The sequence below is a fragment of the Hesperophylax consimilis genome, chromosome 1 (genome assembly GCF_061612785.1).
Source record: "Hesperophylax consimilis isolate HC1 chromosome 1, BYU_Hcon_1.0, whole genome shotgun sequence".
Classification (NCBI taxonomy): domain Eukaryota; kingdom Metazoa; phylum Arthropoda; class Insecta; order Trichoptera; family Limnephilidae; genus Hesperophylax; species Hesperophylax consimilis.
Window position 1 is genome coordinate 28,034,381 of NC_142836.1, and position 26,445 is coordinate 28,060,825.

Consider the following 26,445-nt stretch of genomic DNA (forward strand, 5'->3'; position numbering starts at 1 on the left):
TTAGATACAAGTCATGTTGGGGCCACCGCTGATTTTTTTAAACAAATTATTTCGTTGGATTTTTTTTCCTAGAAAATGCAATGTCATAAACAAGCGGTCTCGTCGTTGGCTTTAAAAATCGTCATTCATGCAACGTTCTTCCTGCCGAGGTGGGACCATTCCTCACTCTGGACGTCGCGCGTGCTTTTCCTTTAAACCTTCAAAACAACATTTATTTCCCACTATGAATGTTTAAACACAGAATGCTTCCTAGCAATATAAGCATGAAACGAGATTGAAATCTCCAATCTATATGTACCTACCTAATTTAAACATTTATTATTGCTACTTCTCTCTGTATTAAAACTCGTAACGAGAGTAGATAGGTGTGGACCTATCTACATTCTTCATATATTTAAATACGTTAGTAGGTAGTCCTTATTATTTACAGCTTATTATGTGCAATAGCTTCGCTATGATGTTCCCTTCAAGCAACAAAGTTCTATCTGAAATTTCTGCCAAAATTGACGTTTTTGCACCAAGTTTCTTAGAAGTTGAGTTCCTTCTCTGATCATTCTCCTTACAAATTATGCAACAAACTTCTATTTAAATTATCTTATAATTATTTTATTACAAAAAAGTTCCAACTACGGACAACTTACATCTTGATAAAATTTAATAAATTGTCAATAATTTTAAGATATTCAATAAATTAGCAATACTCCTTTTCTCCGTGTGGTTCCATTTGCTTTGTGCTTTGTGCTCATTTGCTTGGGACAACGAGGTTCTATCTACCAATTGCTTGAAACTAATCCGCTAAACTGTCAAAGCAGCTAAAATGACATTAGTGAAAGAGTAAATGTGCAGAACGTGGGTATTGTAATTGTATTATTTTTAGGTTTGAGAACATTCCTTACGAAAAAAGCATGTCATTTACCAAAAAAACTAAATAAAATAATCAGATAGGGCCCCGTTGCTCTGAGTTTCTAAGCAACAAGGTTTCATCTGTCATTTTTTGCACAAAATTTGTTCTTTAACCCATATAAAAATCAATTACAATACGTTTGTCGTAAATTTCTTCTTTTTCATAAATTTATTTTATTCAGACTTCAAACTTTGAACATCAATATCTTTGTTATTCCAAGACGAGATGGCAAGATATTTAATGTGTTCTTATGGTGAACTTAATGTTATCAAAACTTCGTAAGGTTTTGTCGATAGAAAAAAGTTCGACATCAGAGCTCAAGTTAGTATGAATTAAAATATAGGCGTTAAGTAGCCATTGAATAATAATCGTAAATCATGCTAAGATAATTAAAATCAATTTATAGTACTTATCAAATCATTGTTTGGCTTATTGTGGTTATTATATGTTTTTAAGTGGCAACGATTGTCGCTATGCAGTATCTCTTATCTCGCTTTCTATCTGTAACTCGGGCCTGTCCACTGTCTTCTTACCTCGGCCCCACTGAAAACTATAGCAGTCACCCGCCCTGTGAAAATCTGAACATGCGTGTGAATTGCTTAACCCAAGAGACAGCCACTCGACTTATTTTCCAACGTAATTGTATTGAATTAGCGTTGACAAAAAAGCGACGGATAAACCATTATTCACCAATTCCCACGGCCGCTCGAGGCGAAACAACCACTGACGAGTCTAATAACCAACTAACTTTTCACCGACACAATTGCCTTTTATGATTTTATTGAGGATTGAAAAGAAAAAAACCCTATCTTAGTACTGATCTTTCTTAAGTACTTAGTAAATTTTATTTGTTTGCATTGTGTTGAATCAATTTTTTTTGCCATTCAAAGCCACGCTTTTAATCAAGTAACCTAAACATCATTAGGTTTTAGAAAATTATTTTGTAATTTAATTATTTTTAAAAGGTTAATTTTGAAATCCCCCAAACGAAGATCTTGACAAGAAAAATGAGCTACGGCGTAGATTAAGTGGAAACCGACAGTGACTGATACATTTCATTTTTTGACAGAGGCTATATTTTACGCAAATGACAATGGTGAAATTACGTTACGTAGATAAGTATGTAATGGCCTCATAGCTTACAATTTATTGTTCACCATGAAAAGCCACAATTTACTGCAATTATACCATAATTCTCTTGAGAAACAATTAGGTGCTTATTTTTATTTTATACTCAATTAACTCTGCGGTACATGAAATTAAATTACGATAATTAGGTATAATTTTGAAGCACTCTTTTAAAGACTGAAACACATAGACGTTTTATGCATGTCGCGTACTGCTGCTTTAAATTATGTTTTATTTGTGGAAATCTCAATCATTATCTACGCCTCGACGAAACCAAAACGCATTTCATACTTGAATTATTTTTAATGACATCCTATTAGCGCTGACTTGGAAAAATCATTTTAAGGGGATGCGCCACTTCGTGTAATAGTTTGAATCAAGTCGCTAACAATATTATGTATATGGCGATAAGGTTTAAATTCCCACCTAACACCAGCTACAAATATTTAAATGTTTTATGATAGTTTTTCAAAGAACTTAATTTCCCATATTAATAATTAATCATTAAACAATAAAACCAAAACCGAAAGGGCGTTCATAATTAGGAGATTTTGAACTTTACAACAGTTTTTATAGGCCTGATACTAATTTTTTTCTGGGCTTATAAAAAGTATTATTTTTTAAAGAAGCTCGATATTTCAAAGACGAAGAGTTTTTCTACTCGCAGCATTTTATTAAGACATCTAAAATATTTGTAAACGATCAAATATTCGAATCAAAAACACATGATTTTGTATTTCTTCGTAGTGCTTCGCCTTAAACATTCAGTTTAATTAAGGATACTTGTTTTATTTGTAATTAGTGCATCGCGTCTTTAAATCTGACATTTACTTATCATTATTTTATGCTGAACGCACATTTTTTCTAAGGAATGAAAGAACCTTCTATTTATATTTATATTGATTTAAATATTGAAATTTTTTTAATGTTTTTCAACATATCAGTAATAATCAAAGTAACTGCAAAAACATAAAATGTCAGGCACGAATGTATTTTATCATCCGATAGAACTAATTTAGTATCATGTTATTTTAACTTGTTACTACTACATTATTATGCTAAAATAAAACTTTACTGTGGGGTGAAATAAAAAAAAAAATGAAAAATCCGTGTTTACACCTCGCCTATTTCCTGTCAAACATTACGCCGTGCAAAATGGCGTGTTTTCTGTGCAGTCTCTAGTAAGGGAGAGCTTGTTCCGTTCCTTTTCATTATATGTAGGTATATTACAAAACTTACGCAGAAATGCAGCAACCTTAACTGCATTATTTTAATATGCATTTTTTCATCTGGGCCGCTTTTTCTAGACAGAAAGAATCTACACTTGTGTAGGTACGTACGCAGCTACATAATCATATTGATATCTTTTTTATTATACATAATAGAAGATACCTAGGTATGTTAAAAATTTAAACATGTATTCATATCGGATATTCACAAACTTCTCGCAATACTAGAACAAGACATGCACACCAACTACTAATACCAAAAAACACATCCTTTGGACAAAAATACTACAGATTCCAGGCTATAAAACTATACAATTCACTTCCAACACAATATAAAACATCTAATCTTACAGAATACAAAAAACACACATGGAACTGGCTACAATCCTTTTAATATTTAATTTTTTATATTTCACTTTTTTTGTTATAACTATGGCAAAATCTATTTTATATTTTAATTTTTATTGTTTCTCTATGTAACTAACTACACTGTATTGTTTTAGTATTATATAACTTTATAATTGAAAAAGTCCTCCACAACACAGGTGAACTCCTAGCGTGGAGGAAAATATACTATACCTTTGTAATACAAATATATTTAAGAATAAATGAATAAATAAAATTTTAAAAAAATACGTTGAAATTGTCACGATCAGTAAAATTCCTCCTGTTTTATGTTTATATGTAAAATATTAGTATTTGATAAGTTTTTAAATATTTTCGGATAAAACTTAGATTTAGACCTAAAATTTATATCTGTGTGTTTGTGAATACTCTAATATTTTAGAACTTAAATAAAAGAGTGTTCTTATCGAGTTTTCAAAGATCCCGGTTTCTTAAAATTTCAGTTATGTGGGAGTTGAAATACTTTTATCCGGATTTCGTCAAGTGCATTGTACCGCGGCAGTATCTGCGGAGTAGTTAGTTTGCTTGAGATGGTACAATGGGAGCGCATGGCCGCGACCGCCGTGAGGAGGACCTCGGTGCCCGCGCTGCGTCCCTCTCTCCCCCGCGGAAAAGCCAATAGCACAAAAAGTCCAAACGTCAACCGCAGACTTGTAAAAATCCGACAAGCATATCGGCCGGCCAATGGGAAGCCGGGTAATTGCTGCGCGAGTGTGCGGGCATGCACACATGCGGGAGGATGACAATTTTGCATACGTATATGCAAGTACAATACGTACACAGCGAGTACACCAGCGTCAGTCCTACCTCCCAGCCGATAGTGTGTGCGGAGGTTGACATTATTGTGTGCCCGTGTGTGTGAGGCCAACGTAGGCGGATACATGGCTACGGTAGTCTACGCAAATCTGCCGCCCGGTAATCAGATGCGTTCAATTAGCTTTAAATTAATTCTTGCATAGCGCATTCCTGGGCTGGTAAGCTGCGGAACGTAAACCTATTTTAGAATCGAAGTTCCCGTTGAATAATGTCGCATATACTTTTAACGTATTAATTTATCTATGTTTTTAATGATGGATGAAAAAGGAATTACAACTTATGAGTAAGCATGTTTTTTAAAAATATTTCTCGATCCATGACTTGTATGTTTATGCTTGCTTCCTAAAAGTGAAATGTTTGGCTCTAATTATTTGAGCAGAATGAATGACAGAGATGTTATTATTATTTGCAAGTGGTTATTTGGACATGCATCCGTACGGCGTACATGCACCGTGCAATGTGATTGTGCATGCACCCTGAACCAAATTGCTGCCAAGCATAGTTGCACGCTCTCAAGGTTCAAAGGATAACTATGGCAAAAAAGCGATCATTTTATGTAAATACCGACATGCAACACTCATTTCCTGTTCACCGAAATGTTCTGCCAACTAATGGAAATAATAATATGACTTAAGAATGCCTTTTCGCATTAAAAGAAATCTTGCGTGGCCCGGTGAAATCGGACGTCAGTTCTGTTATTAATTGAGTAGGTACTTCCACTTCTACGTACACTCGCACATCCACACTGACTTTTAGCAACTTGCGATGCCGACTAGTACTGTTGTGGCTCTGTGTGGTACTGTGTGGGTGTGCTGGTTGTTAGTTGTCGGTTTGCCGGTACCTGTCCGTGCATTTGTTCATGTGCTGTGTACTCAGTAATTAGAAGCAGGTAGTTGGAAGGTGTTCTTTCTAATGGAAAACACTTCCACGGTTATCAAAGTAGGTCCTCCGCATGAATGTGTAATGGCATCGTTGGAGCATTTCAAAATTTCGATTCTAAATATGAAAGTTAAGAATAGTTTTGTAGACTAAGGACGGGATGTTTCCCAGAATTTGAACGATTCATCGAAATTCAATTCATAAATTTTCAATATCTATGAAAGTTCTATTGAAGTTCTGTTCTTATATCATTACTGGCCAGTTGAAATAGTAACAGAACTTGAATAGAACTTTTACAGAACTTGAAAATCAACTTTGAAATTTTATGAATTGTTTAAATTCTGCCAAACAACCCGTTTTAACTGTTTATATTATGTTTATACCAAGTATAAAACATATTCTTAGGAATCGTACCTACAGTGCTGAACAAAAAGTTTATCGTATTTGAAAACATTACATTGTCAAGGCACCCCCACAAACATAATTTCAATAATTTGTGCACTGTTATTGTTCAATTAGATTCAAATAATAAAAACAATGAACGAATATCGTTTCTTTCTAGGTATATTAATATAATTATTTCAATATATTACTCACGCACAGGCTGCGCCTTACTGGGTTCTCATTATCGTATTGATTTATATAATATTGTATGTAATAAATGTAAAAAAATTGATAAAAATAAAAGAATTTAAAAAATTTAAGAAATAGTTAAAAGTCAGTCATATTTTTTTTGCATTGGGAACTTAAAATTTAATTTGTCATATTTTCTGGAAGGTTTTCATTTGAAATGACGCTTGTATCATCCAGTTTTATATTTTCTGTGCATTTTTCTATCATTCCTGCACATAGGTACATTATTACGTATATTAGTAACACTAAAGATCAGGGTCAAAAACATATCCAACAAGCAGCTACAAATACTATGATACTAAACTCGACAACAAAATCCCACTCTCATTAAAAAAAATCACAACAATATTATAACATGTAAATCTCAGATAGAAAGCTACAAAACATAAGGAGATCAGAAATAGAAAATAAACTGACACCAAATATAGACTGAAACCTCAAACACTCAACTGCACTAAAAACATCATTTAATAAATTTACAATTATTTCGGAAAAACACTACATAATATATTTATAATTACTTAAAATTATTAATTCAACTGAAATTTAATAATTATGTAAATAAAATCCTCAGCACGGGAGATCCAGTAAGGATATCATCAACTCTATTTATTACATAAAAATATAATATTAAATTATGATCAGTGTGTGCTCTGTATAACAATAACAAAATATATAACATTTTTTCAATACAATTGAGAGATTTAACATTGAATGGAAAATTGTTCTGTTTACATAACGAAATTCCAAAAATCTATAGGTTTAATAGCACTAAATTAAATTAGTCCCTGAATTCAGTTAGTTGATGATTGCTGAATATCATTAAAGCCAACATCACGCTAGTACAGTAACCTCTCTGCAGAACGAGAATACTTCACTGAATAATGCAATTCCATTAGAGTGCCAAAATAGCGGCTAACATCATAATCATACCAGCCATTAGTCTAATTATTTATGAATTTGATGGGAACCTACGTAATACAGTCCAGCAGTTATATTATACGAGTGGAGTGGCCCAATTGAGACATACCGCCGCATAATGCTATCGGAGGTCTATTTAAATTGTCGATATCTGATCTAATTATTTTCGATTTAGTAAAACACGCATTGCCGCGACGTATTTTGAATCAGAGCTGGACTCATTCAACGTCATTATTTGTTTGAATGCACGGTGAGAATTATATGTACAAAGCTTCCCTGGGTACTTATTATTAAGTTCCAAGTTTTTAAAGTATCAAAATTACTTAAACAGTAAGCATCGTTTCTGAATAAATCTACTATGGGTTCTTATGGATTGGTACTTCGTTCTGGCTTTAGTGAATAATGGCAAGCAAAAAGAGAAAAGTAAGCGTCTTTTCTGTATGAATCTACTCTGGGTACTTATGTACAGGTTCTGATTTTTAACTTACAAAAGTAAGCATCGTTACTGGAAGAATCAACAATGGGTACTAATAGGTTCTAAGTCGATAGTTAGCATCGTCACTGTACTAATCTTCTCTACAATAAGTTCTATGTTCTGAGCTTGAAATAGTAAGCATCGTTACTAAATTCCCAACATTTATCATAATACACAATTATACTTAATTTTAATTACACGACGTTTGGCGTGGTTACTAAAGTAACGCATTTTTAAATGCCTGATAATGAGTTTAATGAAGTTATTTATTTATTATGTTCGGATGGAAAATGTAATAATACCGTGCTTTGCGAATAATTAACACGAAAGAAACGCAATTAATTATTTACATAAAACAATGAATCTCCTTAGCACTGTGCTCGTACTGTGATCATCAAGAATATATTTTTTTATGTAAACATTTAAAATATATAGCAAATGAGGTAATTTAATTAACATGAATATAAGGTTTTACCGCATTATGATCGTACATGTGTTATTTATGGTGTTCACCATTATTAATTGATAAAGTTTGGTTTTCACACTGTATCACCGCAGGGTTCAACCTCCTCACCAATTCATTTGTAAAATCTTTAGACAAAGGTATTTTATTCAAAAAAAGTGCCTGAATATCTAAATTCTAAACACTTAAATTATGCCCCTTTCAAACCCAATTAAATATTATGATCTTACTTTTTTAAATGCTTTCGGGGAAAAGCTATTTCACAAACTCTTGGGAGTAGCATCGTGATTATTTTTTGGATTTTGAACAGCATTACAATTTTCGAAACATTCATTTATCTATTTATTTATTTATTGTTTAGGCAGATTTACAGACTATTAACATGAAAAAAATCATTAGATAAGCGCTGCAAAAAACGTATATGTCAAAAGTCCACTTAAAAATGTTCACATCATGTACAATTTAAGTGTCACTATACACTATGTATTAACAAAAAAATATAAAAAGCAAAACGTGAGCAAAGGCAAAAAAAGAGATATCAAAAACAAAACATACAGATAAATATATGATCCAATAAACGAAAGCAACAAAAATAAAACACAAAACAAATAGAGTAAATAAAAAAAACAAACAAACATTCACAATCTATTGCTAATTTGCTTTTTAAAATAAGCGAGACTATTTGCATATATATGTCAATGTAGTTACACTCAATAGAATTGTACAGACGACACATTCTAGACAATGGATTGAAGTATACAATATTGTTCTTAAATAATTCTAGATGGAATATATCCTGACTCCTTAGATTACGTCTATTAGGAACTTTAATAAGAATATTGCTCACACAATGAGTTGTTTCAAGCTTGTCATGAATAATTTTGTATAGACATATTAAGTCAGAAAATTGTCTTCTTTTATCCAGGGTCGTAAATTTGAAGTATTGGAGTCGTTTCTCATAAGACTGCAGTACGGCACTTAGTCCAAGTTTAAATGATATAACAATCTTAGAAATTAAAGAAGGAGAAAGTTTAAGGCGATGCCATACGTAGTAATGCAAAAGCATGTGTTTTTGGTTTGAATATTTGGTCGCCTAGAAATGTTTCAGATGCTTTAATTAAATACGGCGAGTAGAATACATCTTGGCCTTTGAAATAATCGAGTATTTTTAAGACCAGAAAAAAATAATGTATAAGGCCTATTAAAACTGCTTTAAAGTTCAAAATCTCCTACTTACGAACCCATTTTCGGTTATAATTTTATTGTATAATGTGGCAAATTAAGTTATTTATAAAATGATCGGAAAAAAAATATTTATGCATGAACATCCACAAAATAAAATAAAAGGCACTTTTTGGCCATGTTTTTTTTCTTGCATAAATCAAAACAGGCGGATGGTGTTGAGCGGGAATTTAAACCTTATCGCCATCTACGTAAGGGTTGTTATTGATAGCGGCTCAATTTAAAATATTACACGACGTAGTGCATCGCCTTAACATTGAATTATAACCCAAAATAACGAGAAAATACCTAATATATTTTGATTGAAATGAGAATACTATTTCGGTTCAGCTCAAATGCTTTGCAATGTTGTTTTTTCTAGAACAATCTGGTGATAATAATATATAGAATTGTGGTATCTTTATATCATTGGTAGACAGGTCCGCGCCTGTCCATGACTCGGTGTGTTGAGAGTGCTTGGTGTGTCCAGGACGGGCACCAATATGGCGCTTCGGTTTGGATATTTAACCAATTTCACAGCGATTGAGCAATTTAGATATCCATCCGCGCGCCGCGCTCAAATAATACTACACGCGCTAGCTACCACAAATCACTGCTCCACTGGAGCTCGCATGAAACTTTAAACCGAGCCCGACACCCGTGGCTGGTGATGGTAGCTACAGCCAACTACTACCAACCTACCAACTCTGTTCGTCTTGTGTGACATCGCCCGTAACCCGTAACCTACAACTATAATCAATTTATCCGACATATGTAGCTGAAAATGCCTTATACTGAATAACATAATATCACGTGGCTATGTGGAGTGATGTTCTACTATTGAAATAATATAGCCGTATAGAATAATACATAATGAAAATAAAACGTGCAAACAGTGGCGATTGATTCATGTTTAATGCTTTTGGCGACATTCGACGACCTTCGTTGTCAAGGGGTAAGGCTATAGACTAGCAAGCCAGAGGTCGTGGGTCAAATCCTGGCGTTCGCACATATATTTTATTTGATCAATTTGTGTTATTTCACAGTTTATTGAAAATAATTTACAGTAAATTTGCAGCACATTCCAGAGTGGAAGACACTCTCAGTATCACCCTGGTGTAAGACCACCATTCAGAATTGAAACGTTGCTCGAAATTGATTTGGCCGTGTTTGCTGACCAGATCTGAATAGCCAGGTACTTCCCCACCTTCCTCGTCCCCATCTCCTTCCCCTTTTCATTACCTTCAGCCTCGCAACATTCCCCAATTGGGGATCCAATAATCTTACTGGCTCCAGACGGCTATGTGCAGTTGGGTCTCTTGTGCGGTTTGACATTTAAAAATAAAAATAAAAAATGGGATTAAGATTTTTTTTAAATGTGTTGGCCGAACTTTTATTTATATATATTTTTTAAGAAGATTATCAACGCTGAAAATAATTACCTATAAAGAAAATATATTTATTCCGTAGTACGTAACGCTAAATCTATCGAAAAACAAATTAATATTCTGTTGAAGTTTGGTACTTTATTAAACACAAACTCCATCTCCTGTCAGAGGACGCAATCAAAGCACCGCCACCACCACCGAGTAGATAATCCCTGCGCAACTATCAGCGTGTTTATTTATTTTACTCATTTCAATATGAAATTGAAGTTAAATTGCCGAAGTTAACATGCGGTAAACAGAAAACGGACCAGCTTTCATTCGCAGGGGGCACAATAAGTTGTGGCACGCTCGTGGCTTAATTAAAGTGTTTCTGCCTGATGAGAAAACTTGCCCCGCCACGAATAACGCGATCGGCCCAACTTTGACCGTTAATATTAATCGGAAGAATAACAAATACGTTCTGAATTGTATCTACGCATTGCCAAGCCAGATACACACTGCAGGTTAATGTTATATGTAACCACGAGATGTTTTAGATTCGCGTGCCTTATTAGCAGTACCATTAAGGCCATCGCATGTCACTAATATTGAGAATTAATTTTATAAAACGTTGATTGGATATAGTTACACCGGATTTATAAGTATCGAAAAATATTTCATTTAAGAAGATTTTCATTTAGCAGTTTACTTATCTACCTGAGATATCATATTTATGTATTTTCATTATGTTCCAATGATCATATTTATTGAAGTGAAACTTCTTTACGCGCGTCATGCAATTTCGAGGACCGGAGTAAAACCGACTCATGACCGAAACGAAAATGCGGGTACCCCCACCACCGATTAAAGTTCATTTGATCTAGTCAAAGTTTTGAAGTAACATATAAATGCTTCTTAGCTCATCCCGACAACTGGCGTTGGTGGTGTAATGGTCAGCATAGTTGCCTTCCAAGCAGTTGATCCGAGTTCGATTCTCGGCCATCGCACATTATTTTTTTGTTTTTAACGCCTTTTTCATTCAATATCTTATTTTTTAGTAGGTCAGAACATTTTTTAAAAGAAAATAATATTGCAAAATAATAAAAACACTTATCTCACTGTGATAAAACATTACTCCGCTAGAGCGCGCTTTGCGTTATTGTGTTGGATTAAAATTATTATCTAATCCGTATATTATGATAATTGTATTACATTTATTTAATTAATTTATTTATTTTGATAATATGTAATAATTTACAGAAAAAAAAATTAAAACTATCTCCCTCTGATAAAATATCCGTTCGCTAGAGCGCACTACGCGATCTTGTGTGGGATTCTATTTCTGTACATTGTACATTATTTTTAAAAATATATTATATTTTGGGTGTGATGTAGGTAACATTATAAAACATAACAAGCTCTCATATTTTCAGAACCTACATAATATAATCAATTTATGCGGCTTTGCTTACAGTTGGTGCTCAGCGTGGTTGGCTTTCAATCAGTTAAGCGAGGTTCGATTCTCGGCTGTGGCATTTTTGAAGTGAAACCTTGTTGAGGTGGGGGAGCCGCTCACGAACGTTCTCTCTCTTCTCTTCTTTCCTCTCTCTCAGACACCAGCGAACTGCGCCACGCCAAGCATCAGCTGAAACTAGAAGTTTCACTTCTGTCTTGCGTAGGCTTGACACACCCACTTTTTTTTAATTTATTACGCAGTACAAACATTATGGTTAATGGTTAGTCAATTTTTACAGTTTAAATGTAGTACAAATAAATTAATATGAAAGGAAACATAAAACAGATCGACTAAAATGACGTAAAATAATTAAATCCCAATGGTCGAGTGGTTAGAGATTCGGGGTTCGATTCCCAGTTGAGACCGTTACTTTTTTTTCTGTGTCTTGTTTTGTTTCATATTTATTTTAGATTTATTAGTATTATCTTATGCTTCAATAAATTAAATATGAAATCTCAGGGAACTACGAAAAAAAATGGTAAAAAAGATGAAAAAATTCTAAACCAAAAAAGTTCTCACGTTTTAAAAGTTGCATTACGAATGACGAGAGCTTCACGTAGATAGATGTTGTATTAATTGGAAACAAGATATGATGTACTAAAAGGCGTTAATTTAACGACACAAGGTGTTCACGTGAATGAGGTACCTGGTTGGTGTGAGGTACCTCACGATTATACGAGGATGAGTGTCCAATTCGTCCCGTGCGCTACCGAAAGTTTTACCGAGCGGAGGCAGGTCAATATAACATCTTCAACAATTTTCCCATGAGCCGAGTAGTTAGAAACGTGAATTTATTACCAGGTAAGCCGATATCATTACGGGGACCCGAGCTCAGCGGTAACAGTCAGTAAACAGTATATAAAACCTTTCACTGTAAATAAACGCGACGAATATCGGGGCCTATCAGATGTCCTGGCCGGGCGCGACGCTTTACGATCACCTTTCGTGGAAGGACAGTCGGGGAACTTTAGAAACATACATAAATTGAAAATAATATGCTTCATCTCTGTTGATGTCAAAATATAACAGAAATTTATAACGTTGGTTCTACTATACGCAGCGATGACTGTTCTATCTCAATCGCGTAATAATTATTAAAATTATAATTGAAGATGTATTTATCTTAACATAATATCTCCAGGTAAAAGCTTGTGTTTGTGTTTCTAAAAGCGATGTAAAATATAAACTTCACGTTGGCGAAGTAACTGGAGCATCTCCTTTGTGCATGTATTTATTATCTGGGAAGTCGAGTTTTTTTTTAATATCCACAATGATCTTGTCGAGCTAGTGTGGATGAAATTTTACTTCTCCTCATCTGGTAGGTACGTACATATTCTATATTAAATTACTGAGGCTGTATGGCGAGAAAATTAAAATTTATATGAAATTGATATCGATATAAAAATTATATTTTTTTAACCTACCTGTAAGAACCTTAAATTTTTCCGTTTTTCCCTTAATAATAAGATTTTTATTTATTTATTTATTGCTTCTCACAGAACACAAAGCCTAATTTTTCACATGATAACTATCCACACTATGACTAATTGCATGTATCGTTGTTATATTTCTAATTCTAAGTCGGCTTACAATTATTTATACGAATAGTTTAATTATTTAAAAATGTTGACAACATACCGCGTAACTTATTTTGTATTGTTGGTAGATAAAATATGTATAATTTAATAATATAGGTAATATTACCGTGTGAAGGGTGTGAGGGATGCGCGGGGTAGGCGGGATGCACGGGGTTGTGGTGGTAGTACCTCCCCCTGGAGTGGTGCCCACCGCCCTCCAGCGGGTGGAACAGGCCCTCCTCCTCTCCACCCCCTCCCCCGCACCACCTCCCGGGTTGCTCTGTCTCCATCATCAGCGCGGAGCCTTCGATGTCTTCCACCCCTCTCTCCTCCGCCCAATGTCTTCTCAGTATATTCTCCGTACCGTTGCACTTATTCGAATCACGACTCAATAAACCAGTTTTTATTTGGAAGCACTATATACGTACGTATTTTATAATAGGCAAACACTGTTTAAGAAGTAAAATATATTTTTAATTAATAAGATCTCTACGGATAATAAAACGTTTATATGCTACACTGACGTTGCGGAGTCCGATTGAATATCGAATAATAGTAAAGTTACCTTGTTGGAGCTTGAGTGAGTTATTGCCGTCGTAAAATCAAAATGAATTGCAATTAAATTGTCAATAAAATAAACTTTTTCATTCCACTGAATTAATTTAAAGACTAAATTATTGATTCGACTAGATAGAACACAAGGAAATCTTCCGACGGAGAAGCCTTTCTTCGAATATTTCCTCGACTGTGATGAAAATTAGCATATGTCCAAAATGCACTGGTTGCAGGATCTGTAACAAAAATAAACATTTTATCAGTTATTTGAAGTTATTATATTTCAGTTTTTTTCTAAACCGTAATGGTTGTCGATAGGTATCCACCGACTTGATTTATTTTATTCTTGAGAAACGATTACTGATAACCTACCAATTTACACCGTGATATTTACACCACATAATTCAATATTCGATTACATTTACCACCGTTTTGCAAACATAAGGCAAACAATTTGAATCAATTGAAAACATTTATTTTGAAACCTGCAGGAATTTTTCGGTACATCTTTTGAACAGTTTTTTATTAATCTAGGAAAACATAAAATATTTAAAATGCAGGTATTATATACGTAACTAATATCTGAGGCCTGTTCAAATAGAATTATTCTTTAAACATAAAATATTTAAAAAAATTAAATCAAATTGTCAGATTCTTATCAAAAATAAATGTAGGGTACATTATTGAAGATATTACCTTATCATAACGCTGATACAGAACTGTACAAATCAAAATCACAACCTAATACGACGGTATCTTGACAATAAATGAATCGATAACCTTAAAAATGTGTTTGAAGGCGATTCGGTGATAAGATTTATCTTTTAAAATTATTATTATTACAAGGAAAGACAGGATAAAGTGTCGAATTTCAGCTGAGAACACAAACTCTATTTCGTGCGAGTACTCGAACATCATAATCAGAAAAAATATATTGCTTTTACATGCTTTGATTTATTTAACGTCACGACTATTACGTATTACTAAATACATATTTGGCTTAATACATGACGTTTAATAGTACAGCTTAAAAATCAAAAAATCTTCTTGTATAATAAGATTACTAACTATGGAAGAATTACATTAGTGAATATTTTAATTAGGGATTCATGACAACTCAACGCAGCGACAAATCAAAACACCTTTGAAAATTGATATAAAGTCTTTAAAAGCGATGAAACGAAACTAACATATTTTTTTTTTTTTTTTTACAGTATTACCGCACAAGAGTCCCAACTGCTCCCGTCTGGAGCCAGTGAGACTATGGCATCCCCAATTGGGGTATGTTGTGAGGCTGAGGGTATTGGGGAGGGGAGGGAGATGGGGAAGAGGAAGGTGGGGAAGTACCTGGCTATTCAGATCTGGTCACCAAACACGGCTAAAGCCATTTCAAGCAACGTTTCAATTCTGAATGGTGGTCTTACACCAGGGCGATACTGAGAGTATCTTCCACTCTGGAACGTGCCGCAAATATACTATATATTATTTTTAATTAATTAATTGTGAAATAACACAAATTAATCAAATAAAATTTATTTGCGCACGCCGGGTTCGAACCCGCGACCTTCGGATCTGTAGTCAAAAGCGTATACCACTAGACCACGCCGGCCGTCAACCTCACGTAACCTATTAAATCTGTTTACCTAGTTTTTTTTTTTTTTTTTTTCATGACTTTAAATCACTTTTCAAAAGTGAGTTGAATTACTATTGTGTTGAGTTATCCGGTTTCCTCAACTAGTTGCAAAATATATCTATATATTATTAAATGTTCTCTCTTCGTATAGAACTATTGCAAAACACGGAACAATCTATTGGACATTTAAAATCTCGATAACAAGTCATGTAAAAGAATCTGCCAGCTGAAAATAGTTGCATCGAACTTGGAATATCAGAAATAGTGTTCAAAATTCAGAGAACAAAATTTTTGTTTCCACAGATTTTTGTTATTGTTTTAAATTGCTTAAAATATCGGCAAAGTTCACCCTTGGCAAATATAAACACCAATAAATCAAATCCATCACTGTTTCTTGCTACAGATAATGCATAGGTAATGTAATTAAACCGATTTATTTTAATTGCCGTCATTTCAAAGATAAGCTTGATGGTGTAATGTTATGTTTATTTCATACTATTTTTGTTAAACGGAGAATGGTTTGATTGATTTGCCTTTCTTTGTAATTATGATTTTTAAAAATCATAATTGATTAATTACTCTTAACTTTTCTTCCACAGTCGATGACAGTTTTATCAATATTTTTGGATTTGGAACAGGTGCAATCTCTGCCCAATCTTAGTCACAATCGCAAACAACTTGAACTTATCAAAAGTTTTATCACGAGTTTTGTAACATTACCTGTGCTGATAAAGAACCCCGTTTTTTGAACCCTCTGGACCCAGTCAAGAACAAAAAAAATATTTGTATTTCGTAATTTTCTGCAAATACGTTTAGGTGTCCTTATTAGGTTCTGTCAATATCTGCAGCTATACCTTATCGGTTGTCATATAAACATTTATAGTAGGTCGTACCTTAATTCTTAGAGTATATTAGTATGATACTTACAAAAAAAAATGTAGGGATTTATTTTATGCAGAAATTCTAGGACTAACCACCATATGTATTCCTCGTTGCCCAGAATACTTGTGGAGGGAAGAAATTTTACCATGGACATCTTTAATTTATCACTTAACAAATTCAAAACTTTGTTACTGATGCTGTTATGAATAATAAATATTGTATAATTTTTACTGAAAGCCCCAAAAGGACGTTAATAAATAAAAAATATCATTATTTGCGTTGTAGAGGGTTAAAATTTTTATTTTTATCAGGTTTTTTATTTTCAGATCGATCATAATATGGAAAGTGCTAAAAACATCTTTAAGATATGGATTATATTAATAAAAACTGATTTTACCCAAAAAAAATAAATTATTGTATTGTTATGTTTTCTTAATTGTTATATTCCAATCTCGATAGTATTGATGTTAGTAATATTGCCTACATGCAGGAGACTGACAGTTATCATTAAACAATATTATTAATTTGTTCAGCAAATACTTTCATAAAATTCGATGTAAATTTTCTCAGAGCATAGAATAAATTGATATTATCGGATTTTTGACTACTATAAAAGAAATATCAGACGGCTACTAATAGAAAATATGAAAAATCCTATTTAGCGGCCACACAAATAGATACATAATTATGTACCGAAATTAATGATATTTTCTCACACTCTTTCTGGAAATACAATATATACAAAAACAAATAAATGCTTAAATTTTAATTAAAAAAATTCTATCCACATAGCAAAATAATGAAGCATATTATTTTAATTATAATTTATCACCCTAGGTATGAGTCTAAGAAAATCTTTTTGTTCTTGGGGTAAATCTTGAACAATGAACTCCGGCGTCATGAAATTTACACATATATTTTGTATGGAATATCTAAGACATCGTAACTATCTTTGAGCTTCAAATTCATTTCTGTCAATATCTTCGTATATATTTTTCTAACTGTCAATACAATAGCAAAAACACAATATATAAGTATCCCTACATACCTATGTTACAATAAAAATCAATTTGGGTTGAGAAACTATTACTATTTTAAAGTGCCTTGTCGTGGTTTTTTTCACTATAGCTGTGTTTTTTTCACAAATACTCCATATAGGAGGCCCTGAGGAAAATAATTTCCCTCAAGACCTGTCATCTTTTGGGATGTTATGTAAAGGGTCTTTTTATGGACAGGAAGGAGAGGAATTTCTGGTATGGTAAAAGGTATGAGGGTTGGGTAGTAATATAGGCATCAATGTGTCCAGGAGTGATGGACATATGAATATATCCGACTGCGGTGCAAGACGATGGGTCGAGAAACTAGTTGGAAATGTCAAAGGATCTCCCCAAAACAGCCTCTCTCGATCTAGAACGCCATGCAGCTGTTGGGTAGGCGCATCGATGAACCCGGGCACCCCTGCTAAATCACCAAATATAGGGAACCATTTAGGATGACCTGTAGCAGAGGTGTTGGTTATCTAATAAATAGTTCCCGAGACGGCGGTACCAAAACCCGCCTCCCAAATTGTTATTTATCATCCAAATATTTTCAAATACCTACATCTATTTGAATTTCGATTTTGTTCTCTTGATTTATTGAATCAATTAATTAATGAATAAAATGGAATCTTCGTGCTGTGGAAATTAACCCACTTTCTGACATCCGATTGAGCTGAACTCGACAGATAGACTTGTTGTCGATGACAATGCATTCAAACAACTTTTGATGGCATGAAAGTGGATGAAGCTATCAACAATTTCATAAGTTAATAATATATTAAATAAATCTCGGTACCATGCAATTAGGATTCAGCTTAAGTGATAGCGGTATTCACTCATTTAGTCAGTCCCTTGGCAGGAAGGTTGATTTTATGCACATAAATTTCGTTTTCGTAAATATAGGTAAGAGGGACTTACCAAATAAAAGTCATGTACGCACTCATAAATCAATATTTTTTATGTCATCTATTTTAATTATGATATCAATTTCATAATCACATGACTCCATCAATGTAGTGGGTTGGTAATAAAATAATATTATTAATTAAGGCGAGTGAACACCTACTCGCAACGTTTTGCCGACTTTAACCTGCCAAATTGTCATAAAAATAAAATAATTTTACTGATATGACATTATCGATTTTATTATTAAAATGATAAAATTTACATGAACGTAAGCAGTGCTCGAATAGATCTACCGATATCGCTAATCGACGTGATCTTATTTACTTGCAGCCGATAGGCAGGTAGGTAGATAGGTAGATACCTACCTATCTACCTATTTGCCTAACACGGTTTCTGTACGTGATCAACCAATATTTATTTTTGTTCAACGGCAAATAATCTAATCTATTCCTCAAAACTGACAAGATGATTGTTTTAATCTAGTGCATTTGATGATGTCAGATGAATTTAAAGTGATTTTTCGTGATCCTTGAACTTATTTTAAATTATTTATGTACTTGGGTACGTATTACGTTTTAATTTTTGTACCTTCTACGTAATACTATATCCGATGATTGAACCACCCATTTTCCACAAAATTAACATTAATTAGATATTTTTTAAGAATTGTAATTTTCAAAAAGTTTTTTAAAAGCATATGTAAATTACTTAAATTCCGTTTCGATCTACCACACATAACATAATATATTACAACAAGAAAATGTTAAACTCTCTCCGATCGTATCTCCGAATTAATTATCTATGTCCACAATACCACAATATTCCTCACTTGTCAGCAAATTGTCAGAACGAAAGTATAATATTCATAAAGCAAAATTAATAGTTATCTGTCCGAAACGAAGTCATATTTCTGACTGTCAAAACCAGCCAGGAAAAAAAACATCGTGCCACCGGTTAACAGTAGGCAGTTAATACTTTTATAGTAATTTACGATACATCCGCATTATCAGCGCTGCATACCGAGCAAGAAGTTTTGGCTAGCCGACGGCAACTTGGCCAAGGCGAGCGGCGGCACTGAGTAGGTACCTACCGACTCGTATAGTATTATTTAGAAGCTGAACCGCTGTTACAACCACTTCCTACCCCGCGGGGCAATCGCGGCCAGGCTAATTAGTCTATTGTCAATAAATAGGTGCCTTGTTGACTCACTTTTAGTGGATTGTTCGCAGTGGAGCACGCACTCGACCAACAACTCTCCAAAATAAAAACAAAAACGATTTAGAATGGTGTACAATAAAAATAATATACTATTGTTTCACAGAGTAACATAGCGTTATTATGGCATTTAGTGCATAGTTGCATAAGAGTACAACTATGTTCTATGTTTGCCTCAAATCTTGTTATAGGTATAGTAGGTAAACATAAAAAACTGCTTTACAAACATCATATTATATATTTATAATTTCTACGTTCTCCATTGTTTGACACCAGCATCAGAAAATAATTGTAATTATTTATTTAAACACGCTAGAAATTTTTATTATCTTATTAACTGTACTGTTTGGGATTGTTGTAAACAGAAGTGGCGCCCTCTGTTTTTTTTAAAGAACATAAAGTTTTCAAACTGCGGCAGTGTGTTTTTATCTGCCAGTCAATTATTAATATTGTAGATACCTACCATCGGTACCTACCAGTAACAGCTCACAATTAATTCAAAATATTCGAAACAGAAGAAAATAAATATCTGTAGTTATAGGCAGACTGCCCCAGCGAAATTCATTCGTGTTCTCGCTCCCGGATTAGTAACAACTAAATTTATTTCTTCTCACTTCAATTAATTTTATTAATAATATAATATTTATAAGCAGTTTACCTCTTCATAAAGTTATATTAACATTTCAAATATTCAATAAACCACTATTTTCATAGTTTTCGTACATAACATAATAAACTGAGTAAAAACGATTTAAGAATAGAGAGTTTTGTTGTACAAAGGATTTCAATAATTGTATACAATAACAAGAGTACAAAATAAGTACTTTGAAAGTAGTTACAGAACAATGTGCAGTAACTATATTGATATTAATAAAATAAACATGAAGAGTTTTTTGCAAAGAATGCTTACATTTAGCAAACCTTACTTACGCCAGATTGGGAGTTTTACATAACATAACTAAATTAACACAGCGATAAAAAGTGAACATGAAGTATGAATTAGATGTAAGTATTAAATTGTTATTATATGTATGCTTACCTATTTACCTTAAAATATTTCTTCTTAATTTTTGTATGGTTTAGTAAATATTATCTAATAATATCTCAGTTGTGTATTAAGTTGTTTAAACTAATTTAATGTTTTTAAAATCCCTAGGCACCTAATCATAGTATTTTATTCGTACATTGTAGATACCTACGTAAATTTTTGTAAGAGCAAATAAATTTTCACAAAATTACACAACCTGAAATTTGTTATTTTAAACTTTAAAAATGTAGGTAAGTACCTACTAATATTACAAGAACGTTGTCAGTTTTCCAAACCGAATATTTTCCTAGTCTCCCAAAAATTTCTTACGTTTGAAATGAAGTTCTAATATTCTTTTAGGCCGTTCAGCACAAAAACTTGCCATATCTGGGCACTTATTTCAGAAAAAATATAATTCTAACATTGTCTACCTATCTAAGATTACGTAGTTAAAATACAATAAATTTCTGGAAACTAATTGCAGAGTATTGGACCCCGATTTGCATCAGGGCCCGAATTACTTCCTGAAGCAGACGGTAATTGGGAAGGTAATTAGAGAAATGTAATTAGTATTGTCAATGTTAACGTCTTCGCACACTTCCATCATGGCTTGTTTATTGTGAGCACGTTTGTTGCTTAAATAACAATAGAATTAAAACATGCTAGATAGGTACCATGAATTATTGCATCTTTAAAAAAGCTATAGCTATACAAAATAAACTGGAGAAGAATAATTATTTATTTATGTGAATGTATGAGGAAATTTAAAATTTTTATGAATTTTAATGACGACATCCATAAAACCATATTTACAATCGACATCACAGTATTCAGACTAACAACCGAAATAAACTTTTTTGACTCATTTATTTACTAAATGGTTTTTGGAAAAAAAACAGCAAATTTATCTGGCACGCTTTCTATTTAAAATACTTACAAAATATTATAATATTTGTAGGTACCTACATGATACCCCAAAAAATAACTTTCTGGCTTCCTACGCAATATATCTCTTTTCGTGTATTCATTTTATGAAAAAATCTCTTGATTCTAATATAATAAAATAAAACATTAAATCATATTACAGGTAGACAGCTGAAGTACCTCCCTCCAATAAAAATTTTTTAACCCAGATGTTTTTTTTTATTATTTGTTCAAATATTTCGGTATCTTATGAAAACCCTGCGTTCCATTTAATTGTTTATTTATTCTAAACTCAATGATAATTCTACCATCTAAATTCATGTGCTTGTTTTAGTGTAGATTTTTAGCACTCGCGCCGAAAACGTAATTTATTGGACGACATAATATGAATGAGCTACCCATCCAAAGATGGTTAACATTTTAACGTGGAAAAAACGCGTGGTTTTCAAAACTTATTTTACACGACAATAATTATTCCTATGCTAGAAAATTCTAGCGCAGACCCGTAAAAATCACGGGATATTATAATAATTGTGGGATTTGTGTGTAGTGAAAGTATTCATAAAAAAAACATTTGCCTGAGGATAATTGCTGCCTTTCAGAAACAACCATCAGAAATTCATCTTTCGAATGAGCACCGTTAGTAACTTGATAAATTACGACATCTGTCAAAAATTTAATCAAAGGAAAAATGCATTTCAAATAAAGAATTATTAATTTAATAAAATGTTAATTTTTGTACTACTTCATCGCCTGAATATATTGTTACCAATCAGTTCCAATTTTACTTAAATTCAAAGTAAATTCAACTTCTAGAGTTCATTGAACCGGAGTTATATTCAAAATTACAACCGAAATTAGTATTCATAGTATTTTTCAATAAACAATACTATTGTTGTATTTTCTAACTACAAATATGTAAATTCCACCAAGAATCTTGTTTTGCGAGCGAAAAGTTAATAGCATCTAATGAGAAAAGGCTGAGAATTTTCCCGCCTCCAATTTCTTAAAACTATCAATATTACTTTTAGAATATTATTTTTTATGGTATTATGAAAGAATACTTGTTTAACTACCTACATTACCTACCTACTGAATAAAATTAGAAGCAATGCTAAACGAGCCTTATTATGACAGACATCCATTCCTGGCAGAGACCTTTCCGTTGCGCATCTGACAGCCGTAGCCGATCCGACAAAAAACGCCCCAATAATAAATTATCAATACTTGTGAATAAATGCATACTTATGCGCGAGTGTGTGTCTTTCGCGCATTCTAATTTTCGTGTATACCACCTTTTGCATTAGCATTTTCATTATAGGTAGGTGTTCACTTCGCGGGAAAAAGGCCAGCATATGAAGCGACGTGTGTTGGTGTTGTGTGTTTTTATTCGAATGAGTTTAGTGGGTATTTACACGTACTGAAAATAAATATATGCGGTGTTCGGCGGTGAGGAGTCATTAAGAAGCATTTCACGGCGGGACTTAAGAGGTTCCACGCCAACATAAAATAATAAAGCTCCGCCCCTGGAGGGTAAATTGCACAGACAATTTGGGCCTAACTAGAAAAGTAAGCAAGAATCGAGTATTCATTTACATGTAAAAGTGAACTAAGTACCTACTTGGGATTTATATTATGTCTATTACCTTCTTCCTTAATAAATACATATAGGCTACTTAAAAGATATTACTTTATGAATAATTTTAAACGTATTTATTTTTCTCTATTAAGGTAGATGTTTAAAATCGTTCTAAGCACTTAAAGTCATACAGTTTAGTATTAACATCACGCAAGAGTTTTGGAGTTTGGGACCTGTGAGACTATGATTCCCACGATCGGCAAATGTTGTGAAATGAGATATTGAGAAGGAAAGGAGGGTGCGTAGGAAAAACCACCCCAATTTCATCTAGCTAATTTTCCGTCGCGATTTTTCTGTAGTCTCTAAAAGCTTTGTGATGCGAAAAAATCATTTTAAAAGTTTGGGTTCGGAAAAATTCACTTTGTTGGGAATTAAGCCAATAATTTTTAACGATTAAATATGTATTTCATATAGTATAAATAGTTTTGTGTCTAATAATTGTTGGAATAGCTCGCAACGTAAAAAAATGACGATTTTTAGGTAAGTAGGTACCTACCCACCTATCTACTAAACTAACTTAGTTATCAAAAAATATTTTCACTGTTCCATTGTACTTTTTTTACTAGTTATGTATCTTGGTACGTGGGGCATTATGATAAACGTTTTCAAAATTTTACGCACTTATAAAAAACCAAAAATGAATAATGGTAAATGATGGTTTATCAGTTGTGTAAATTTTAAAACACGTTTATTAGTAAGGGGAAAAGAGTAATAAATTTATAAACTTATTTGAAACGTCAATCTGATTCACACCTGAGCCATGAGGGAATATATGTGTATGTTTTCCTAAGCCTGGGATGTAACTCGCTTAGGCCATAAATTAGCCCTAACGTAGGACTTTTTTTACACCGTGTTCGAAATTTAAAAAATTTCCCTCCATTTTGTCACAATTTATTTTTATCCTGACAGAATGCGACGAAAAAAATAAAGGTTTTATCTCAGGTAGGTAAAACTTAATTTTATAGAGGTGACTAGTCATTTTTCTTTTAGTCGCAATTTTACCTTTGTATAGAAATGTGAAGCATGATTCAAAATAAAATAATATTTTTTCTGCAGGAAACTAATTATTTATTCATTCTTAGTTCCATAGGTTGATAACCTTATTGCCCTGCATTTCTTTTCAATATGCTATAATTTTTCTATGGAAGGAGTGCAAGTAGCTACCTAGATAGGTACACAGCTTCTAGCTTAGGTAGATTATTGTATTCGATTTTTCCAACCCCTCAAATCCTCGATACATTACGGTGATACCGACAGCAGCTTTGTATTTTTCGGACCGATAGGTATAAAAATTGCACAAAAATGTGGAAAAATGAATAAATTTAAAATTCATTTGTTCTGTTTGTCTATTCATAAGTTATTTTTAAAAGAGGGATATGTAGGTAGGTACTTACGGTTCAATTCCGTTAAGTTAGCAGTATTTACAAAATATACTGCCAGAGTTTGATGGTGGTATGTTAGGTTATTAGTACCTATGTAGGAACTAATCACTGTTTTCACAATAGTACCTGCTTGCAAGGAGTACACAACATGTGGAGGTACTATTCATCTATTGCAATGTGTCCTGCACACTAAACAGTTTTCCATTGTCACTTCACTCGGCGGCACTTTTCCCGGCGATTTTCCACGCTGCTCACTGGCAGTGCCACGCAAACTGTCAAACTGAATGTTGTCAAATATCTCTCTCTCTCAATCGTCAAAAGCACTTTTCATCCCGAAAACATAAATGTATTTTCAGAAAATCGATACTAATTTTTATTCGATGCATTTTTGGAAAATATCAACAATGCCGCCGCTCCGTATTTCCGCCATGCAAATCGAAAGATTGGTAATTTCGAAAGCGATATCACAGTGTCAATCCGTGGTAACATTCACACCGGTAGACAGGTAAACATAACATATGATTAAATTCGTTCGAACGTGTACCCCAAAGAAAATCAACAAAACGTCCCGACACGACACCGATGGGATACGACCCGATACTAAATATGAAACGCGAGTTTTTTGCTTTGCCTCCCCATTTCGTGTAACTTCGTGCTTCTTCGTACTGTTCCGTGACGGTTGCCATGGGACTCGATATGAGCCGCGCGCTGATTGGCCAGCCGGCGCGAGGGGGGCGGGGCCACGCCGAGTGGGAGGTGCTTATGGACAAAAAAGGCTTCGCTGGGGTGTGTTCTTGACAGCTTTTTTGTAGTTTTTTCAGTTTTTTTTTCATTTGTCGTGTATTTTTAGTGTTGTTTTGCTTGTTGTGTTTGATAGATTGTTTTGTGCGGAGAACAATGGCTGTTTTTAATTATGGAATATATGTTTGAGTACAAACGATTCTTTTGGCCCTCCGAATGTTTTGAACACACTTTTATAAATCATAATTTATTTATCGCCGAGCTTTTTTATTCGTTTGACAACTTAATGTTTTTTATCTCGCCTTTTTGTTTAATACGGAAATATCTTAATAAGATTTATGCTTGTTCCATTTAAGGCTAACAAATGTTTGTTTGGGAAGACGTAGATTAAAGAGGAAGTGATATTGTGTCTAGTAAAGGGAGGTAGTAGTTGGTAGTTAGTTAGTCCTAGTTCCTAGTTCCTAGTTCCCCAGCCGCAGCCGGCGGCTCTGCGCTATCGGCTCTACTCAGATCTGCGCACTCGCTCTATCTCTATCTGCACTCTGCTCTGGGGAGACGGAATTATTTTAAAACACACATCTAATATTCATACCTAACTGCCTACCCCGTCCTTTTTCCACCGTTTTCCTGCTGAAACAAAACTCTTTTCTACTAAAATAAGGTTTGGCGGGAATATTCTTGCGGATTAAATTGGATTTTGTAATTTTAGTGTACAATTTGTGGATAGCTAAATTATTTAGATTTCTTATCCACCTACATAATATGTGGTACTAACCAAAATTAAAATGTATAAAAAACCGTAATCGGGGAAAGACAACAAAATGGAAGAATTGGTGAAAAGTTTAAAATTATATAAACAAATAATATCTACGTAGGTTAGTAGGTACAAGGTACCTACCTACCTAACAGAGTTAATAACAATAAGTATCTTCCAACGTATTACTAACATCGAAAAATATTGAAAAAT

General features: G+C 33.4%; 1 protein-coding gene across 1 annotated transcript in view; it reads right to left on the minus strand.

Annotated features, from left to right (window-relative positions):
* LOC149426560 (GATA-binding factor C-like) overlaps window positions 1-25,316 on the minus strand; it is a 132,426-nt gene extending 107,110 nt beyond the window's left edge. Inside the window, exons 1-2 of the mRNA XM_089637472.1 lie at window positions 24,750-25,316; window positions 13,662-14,325 (exon numbers count right to left, since the gene is read on the minus strand). Of these exons, the coding sequence (XP_089493598.1) occupies window positions 13,662-13,827 (166 nt within the window). The 5' untranslated portion in view covers window positions 13,828-14,325; window positions 24,750-25,316. The remainder of the gene's footprint in view (window positions 1-13,661; window positions 14,326-24,749) is intronic.
* Between the last annotated feature and the right edge of the window lie 1,129 nt (window positions 25,317-26,445).